This window comes from Chiloscyllium punctatum, chromosome 15 (assembly GCF_047496795.1).
Source record: "Chiloscyllium punctatum isolate Juve2018m chromosome 15, sChiPun1.3, whole genome shotgun sequence".
Classification (NCBI taxonomy): domain Eukaryota; kingdom Metazoa; phylum Chordata; class Chondrichthyes; order Orectolobiformes; family Hemiscylliidae; genus Chiloscyllium; species Chiloscyllium punctatum.
Genome location: NC_092753.1, coordinates 11,108,714 through 11,115,961, shown reverse-complemented (window position 1 = coordinate 11,115,961; position 7,248 = coordinate 11,108,714). Strand labels below are relative to the sequence as shown.

At 55.4% G+C, this 7,248-nt stretch overlaps 1 protein-coding gene across 1 annotated transcript; it reads right to left on the bottom strand.

Annotated features, from left to right (window-relative positions):
- Positions 1–3,316: 3,316 nt before the first annotated feature.
- On the bottom strand, positions 3,317–6,917 carry LOC140485951 (uncharacterized; the record flags this gene model as incomplete). Its single annotated transcript, XM_072584392.1, has 3 exons — positions 3,317–3,490; positions 3,700–4,306; positions 6,478–6,917. Coding segments are annotated over 3 exons (1,221 nt in total), but the record flags the coding sequence as incomplete, so codon positions are not given.
- Between the last annotated feature and the right edge of the window lie 331 nt (positions 6,918–7,248).

Below are 7,248 nucleotides of genomic sequence, written 5' to 3'. Positions count from 1 at the left end.
ACAGTTAAGATCCATTAGCTCTAAGTTGAAGAGACTGATTCACAGTGTTTGTTACCATACCTAACATTACACATACTTACCTAGTCAAACAAAAAAGATAGGGTCTTCCAACTATCTTTACATTGAGATTCAATTTGCTGTATCTCTTTGAAAGTAAAGCCATAAGAGCTCCCAAAACAAAAATGCACATAAGATCTATTGCTAAAGTAATGGGAATGTTTTAAAGGGTAAAGGGGGATTCATGTGCAAACACTTGCATACTTCATTCATGCATAATTCCTCATATCAAACGTACTGGCCAAACACTGAAGAGATGGAATTACAATAAACATTGTAATGTTTTAGTTTTGAGGTTATTTTGCATACCTAATTCAAAATATATACTGTATTTTCAGTAACAAAATGCAACTGAAACAGATACTGGCAATTCACAAAAAAAATAAAAGAAAAGACTGTATTCGTATACCAAGAGTTTTCAGTTCACACTATCTTTGGCAGTCATCTTTTTATCTGAATCCATCAACCATCTGTTAAGCATTGTATAAACTTGGCACAGGCATCTTTTTGGCAGCCGTTCCATGCCAATCTCCAATGAAAAAGGAGATAGGATGAAGTCCCCTGTTCTGAGTGCTATAGCATTACACTGTTTCAGAGCAATGCAGGCCAGATAAACCAAACAACCAACTGATCAGTATGCAGCATTCAGCTCATATTCTACATGGGTCAAATGTCATGTCCTAAACTATTTTGAGTACAGTGCCAGTAAGGCAATATTTTTAAGCTAATTTCGATAAAAATATTCTCTGCAAACCCGGAACTAAACACAAAAATTATCTCTTTCATAGCAGTGCTCCATGCAGTACAAATTAATTAGTATTAAGCACAGAGTATCATTCAGTGGCACAAGTGCAAAAATGAACAGCTCACTGAACAAGATGGTTTAAATTTTAAGAATTTACCCATTACATTAGAGGAATACTTCAGCTGTGCATGATCTCTCTACGTCCTGTGTTTTTCAACTCCTTTTCTCCATTTTCCTATCCCACACCATCAACTGCAACAGTGTTAAGTATCTGACAACTAACCTTACCACAAAATCTGCAAGATGAAGGAAAGATTATAAGCCTTTCTTCTGTTTTGAAATTACACTAAAATTCTTATTTATGTTCATGTCTTGACTATGCTATAGAAGCTTTTACAATCTATTCTTTCTTTTGCTGTTTTATCATCTATTTAATTGCAGTACTTTGGATGTAACTAGATAAAAGTAACAGTTAATTTGAGAACTTACAAAAAATGTTGTGTCTACAGAAGAGTAAGAGAAGCCATTTTGACTTGGGATAATGTCCACTGTGCAGTTAAATAGCTCTGAAAAAAATTTTTAAGTAAAAACAAGCACAGTTGGAATTGCCACTATGAAAACATACATGACTGCTTGGAACATGTGAAGTCATAATTCAAATAATTAAAGCTTCAAATGCAAAATGAACCAAACTCGCTTTGTGTAAAAGTAAGTGATATTCAAACATGGATCTTACACTATTGTATTAAAAACGTACATGACGACCTTGACAAAACCTACTCTTACCTGTCATCTTCACCATCCACAGGTTGCATAGACAGTGGTAAGGTCTTTAAAGGAAGTAACGATGCAGATGCAGGCAGGTTGGCGCTGCTGGCAATTTCCTGAACCAGAGCAGAAGCTGCACTCAGTACACTTTCTCCAATAGCTACCTGCTGTACATGCAAAGGTGGCTGGTCTGCAGGTTGCCGTGATCTTCACTGCATTCAACAGTGACTGGATGGGAGCAGAGTGCTGGGCAGAGCCGGGCACCATTTTCTGTGGCCCCACCTTGTACCACAGGGAGGCTTGCATTTGCTGGTACAGAAGGCTGGCTGGCTTTCTGGATCAAACTGTTCTGCACGGAGGTCTGCGTAGTGGTTTGCTGCGGAACAGTGTTTACAGGTCAGTTGGTATACTAGTAGATACATTAGATCCAACACTGGGTAGGTTAGCATTAACAGATGGTGTAGAACTTATTCCAGTTATTGTCTGATTGTTCACACTTTGAATAATACACTCGACCCCTTGACTTGTGGTTGCGATGACAACTGCTGTTTTGGTGGTGCCACAGTTACCTGCTGCACAAGCCCTGATACGCTGGCCTGCTGCTGTACCATCCCACCCTGCAGAGGTGCCCCTACTTGCTGCGCTTGAGCAGCTGGAGGAGCACTTGGTTGCAAACCGATTGGTGTTGACTTGTTAATTGATGGCGAACAAGACTGTTGCAGCAGAGGAATTGTATTGCTTTGCTGACCAGTTACCAGCTGCCCATTGCAGCACCAGTAGGTGGCATCATTGCTGAAACATGTCCCACAGGCTGACCTGGTGTCTGTCCAGATTGTGCTTGTGCTAAAACAGACTGTGCTTGGCCTTGAACAAGTTGTGGTTGGCCGGATGGTGCGGCTGCTGCTCCAACCCCACCACTGCTCTGCTGTATGGGTTGCGCAGAGGGCTGCATTTGAGGGTGCTGCACATATTCCTGTAATGACAGCACTTGTATTGATGACATAATATGCTGTGTTGTCATCTGTGAAGCTGGCTGTTGCTGAGGATACGATAGTTGCTTGTGGCTGGGACCCCGCTGACAGGGCCTGCAAAGGCTGCTGTTGCTGAGAATATGGTAATTGCTGCTGAATTGGGGTCTGTTGAACATTACTGATTCCGGCTCGGACCAGGGAGGGGTGCACTTGGCTTCTGCTGCGAATGCATAACATCTTGTGAATGCAGCTGGGACTGTGTGAGCTGTGGTTGGGAAATACTTTGTGCCAGAGGGCCACCACTGCTAAAATCCAACTGCTGACTACACAATGCTTGAAAGGCCTGCTGCTGAGGGGCAGAAACTAATCCTGGTTCCCCATTACCAGCAGTTTCAATGTAATAACCACTGCACTCAAGGTGCTGCTTACCGAACTCCCTCCACTTGTACTCTGCCCATCCAGATTTGGATCAGTAACAGAAGCTTGCTTTACACTGTCCAGCGTCCTGTTCACAGAGGTGCCTTCAGTGAGACAGTGACATTTTCTTTGTCATAGAACTCGGTACAAACCCAGCGACCTTTCTTGTATGGCTCAGTGCTGGAATCCAATTTCACCACTCTGAACCTGGAGCTGCAGCTGCTGGCTGCTGTGCTACGGTTGCACCGGGGAAGCCACAGACTGGATGCAGTCCCGATCACTCCAGTCGTACCACTCACGACACTGGCATTGGCACCAACACTCGTCCCACTGACACTCACGTTGCTCCCCATACCGCTTACAGTTCTGGCATTCGCCGGGGTGCCAATGCTGGAAGCCAGGGCCAACTGGCACCCCAACCGAGCCACTCATTAACCCAGGCACGGGCACACCGGTGCCATTTTTCTCCACGCCAGTGGTCACATTGCCAGGAGGCACGATCCCCGCTCCTGAAGACACAGCGCCGGCCATCCTGGGCCCGCAGCATGGTAGGGTGGTGGTGGTGAAGGGGATGGTGATGTGGTGATGGTGATGGGTTGGATGGTGGTGGTGAGCAGGAGGCGGGTGCAGGCGTGGATGCTGCCGTTGAAGAGAGCCGGCTGGTGAGGGGGCAGGCGAGGCTGGTTTGGGGGACAGGGCGCTGGGGGGGGGGGGGGGGGGGGGGGGGGGGGGGTCTCGGGCGTCGCCCACGTTGTTGAGGGTCTCCTCGGAGGAGCTGCGCTCCGGCTCGTAGTCGGTGGCCCGGGAGACGTCGAGGATCTCGGAGGACGAGAGGTCCTCGGTGTGGGACTCGTCCATGTCGTCGTAGCTCTCGGTGTCCTCGGCGATGCTGTTGTTGGAGCCGGCGTTGTTCTGCGCCGGGGTCACGCTGGTGATCTGGAAGCCGCTCTTCTTCTTCATCTGGGCCCGGCCATCGAGCCGGCACCGGACGGGGCCACTACAGCAGCGGGGCCGGGAGGAGGGAAGGGCCACAGCCCCAGGCCCGTGGAGGCTGAGAGTCAGCGGCGGAGCCGGCACCGGCACCGGGCCGGCGCCGGGCCCTGAGGAGCAAGCCGCCAGGGCCGGCGAGCGCAGAGCGTCGTCCGGGTGCGGGTGCGGGCGCGTCGGAGCCGGCTGCCCATCAGGCCGCCCAGCGAGGGAGAGACCGAGGCCCCGCCGGAGCCTGGGCCTGGCGTGGAGGCCGGAGGAGGCGGCGGCGGGTGGCTGCTGCTGCTCCGCCGGGGGTAGAGCGGGTGCGCCATCTTCCTGTCCGCCGCTGCGCTCTCCGACTGGTGCATCATGGCATGGGCTGGGGGGGCGGGGGAGGAGGATTGGTGAGGGGGGGCGGGGGGGGGTAGAGAGAGAGAGAGAGAGAAAAGAAACAAAAAAATACACTTTTTTTTAAAACCCTCCCAAAATAAATGAACACCCCCCCAGGCACCCCACTAAGCACGCGTTTTGCTCGGCCATTAACTGCGACAAGGGGGGGGGGGGGGGGGAAGTAGAGGGGGGGGGAAGTAGGGGGGGGGGGGGGAGTAGAGGGGGGGGGGGAAGTAGAGGGGGGGGGGGGGAAGTAGAGGGGGGGGGGGAAGTAGAGGGGGGGGGGAAGTAGAGGGGGGGGGGAAGTAGAGGGGGGGGGAAGTAGAGGGGGGGGGAAGTAGAGGGGGGGGGGGGGAAGTAGAGGTGGGGGGGGTGGGGGGGGGGAAGTGGGGGGGGGGGGGAAGTGGGGGGGGGGGAAGTGGGGGTGGGGGGGGGTGGGGGGGGGGGGGAAGTAGAGGTGGGGGGGGGGGAAGTAGAGGTGGGGGGGGGGAAGTAGAGGTGGGGGGGGGGAAGTAGAGGTGGGGGGGGGGAAGGGGGAGTAGGGGTGGTGGGGGGGAAGGGGAGTAGGGGTGGTGGGTGGGAAGGGGGAGTAGGGTTGGTGGGGGGGGAAGGGGGAGTAGGGTTGGTGGGGGGGGAAGGGGGAGTAGGGGTGGTGGGGGGGAAGGGGGAGTAGGGGTGGTGGGGGGGGAAGGGGAGTAGGGGTGGTGGGGGGGAAGGGGAGTAGGGGTGGTGGGGGGGGAAGGGGGAGTAGGGTGGTGGGGGGGGAAGGGGAGTAGGGGTGGTGGGGGGGGAAGGGGGAGTAGGGTGGGGGGGAAGGGGGAGTAGGGGTGGTGGGGGGGGAAGGGGGAGTAGGGGTGGTGGGGGGGAAGGGGGGAGTAGGGGTGGTGGGGGGGGAAGGGGGAGTAGGGGTGGGGGGGGGGGAGGGGAGTAGGGGTGGGGAGGGGGAGTAGGGGTGGGAAGGGGGAGTAGGGGTGGGAAGGGGGGGGTGGGGGGGGAAGGGGGGGTGGGGGGGAAGGGTAGGGGTGGGGGGGGGGAAGGGGGAGTAGAGGGGGGTGGGTATGGGGAGGTGGGTAGAGTTAGGGGAGGGCTATGGGGGTGGGAGGGGGGTATGGGGGAGGGCTATGGGGGTGGGAGGGGAGTATGGGGGGAGGGCTATGGGGGAGGGCGGGGGGTAGGAGGGGAGGGCTATGGGGGTAGGAGTTAGTTAGGGGAGGGGAGTATGGGGGTAGGAGTTAGGGGGAGGGGGGTAGGAGTTAGGGGGAGGGGGGTAGGAGTTAGGGGGAGGGGGGTAGGAGTTAGGGGGAGGGGGGTAGGAGTTAGGGGGAGGGGGGTAGGAGTTAGGGGGAGGGGGGTAGGAGTTAGGGGGAGGGGGGTAGGGGGCTAGAGGTGAGTGGGGTGTGGTGGGGAAAGAGAAGAGGGTGGGAGTAGGGGGCCGCGGGGAGAGGGAATGCGCGCCGGACCTGTCAAGCGGGCTGGTACCCAGGTGTGTACACAGAGAGAGAGACAGACACAGGGGGGATTGGGGCAGAGTAAAGGAGCACCGGTTAGCGGCCGCTGCGCGCTCCCCCTTCCCTCCGCTCCACTCACTCCCCCCCCCGTCCCCTAACCCTGTCTCAGAGCAGACACCGCCTCCTGCCCCCTCATCACTCCGCCCGGCCTGGCCCTCCCTCCCTCACCGCTTTAACTCTGGCCCGAAGCCCCAGCCCGAGCTCGCCTTCGCCCTCCTCCGCCGGGCACTTGCAGGAGCTGAACCACCGCAAACCCGAGCAGGCCCCCGCCTCCCTCTGACTGGGAAGGAGTCCCCCACGCCCCCCTCCCTCCCTCACCAGACGCCGGCTCTCTCTCTCTCTCTCTCTCTGTGTGTGTGACTGAAGCTGGCTGGCGGGATGAACCGTTTCACCGCATCATTCAAAAAAAAATTAATCTCTCTCGGGATGGAATTATTAAATTTTTTTTCGGAAGGGAGTCTCTCTCTCTCTTTGGTCACAAAAGCGGTACCGGAGCTGCTTTCGGCTCCGGTCGTGTCTGGAGGACAGTTTTCTTTTGAAGCCTCCCTCTTTCCCCCCCAGCTGCTGGCTGTCTGTCCGTCCGTGAGGAAGGCCCGGCCCAGCCCGACCCGGCTTCCCCTCCCCCCACCTCCTCCTCCTCACTCTCACTCACTGTCCGCTTGTCAATGGAGAAGTGAGCCACCAGCAAGATGGCGAACGCACATGCGCAACCGAGCACCTCCCATTCGTTTCTCCCTCCCGGCTCGAGCCCCCACCGCGAGGAGACAGACATAAAGCCGTCTGGAAACCAGGCCGTCGGAAACAGCCGATCTCTCTTCGCTGATCACGGAGATTGCCGAGCCGCTCGGCGTGCCGGCTCCACTCTCTCCCGGCGGGAGGGTTGCCGAACCACGCCCCCTCCCCGCCGCCCAAAGAAAAAAATCCGGCGAACCACAAGGGGAGACGGAAATACCCGAGGCGCCCGCTGATCCGCGGACACAATGGGTGGGCGGAAACCGCCGAGCGTCCAGTCGGCTCGGCGCACGATGATAGCCGAACAGCCTCGGGTCGGGGCCGCCGCGGGAGATCAGCGAGCCGCAGCCCCGATCCGGAAACAACGGGGTTTCATTCATTCCTCTCGGTTCCCAGAGTAAAGGCGGCGCCGAATGGTTATCAATGAGTTCTCCGTCCAAGCCACGTTTGCTGATCATAAATCTTAGTCGTGCGAAGTATCTCACTCTCAACCAGTTCCATATGTTTCAAATGGGTTGCCATTAATGACATAAATCTTGCTGCGAACATTCCCTTTGACGTTGGCAGCTTTATGAGCCTGGTAGATTGTGCATAAAATGTCTCTCGGAATTGATAGCTGTGACCCCAACTATTGACTGATGTTACATTCTCATTATGTCCTCTCGCTTAAATTACAGCAAATCATCTTTTG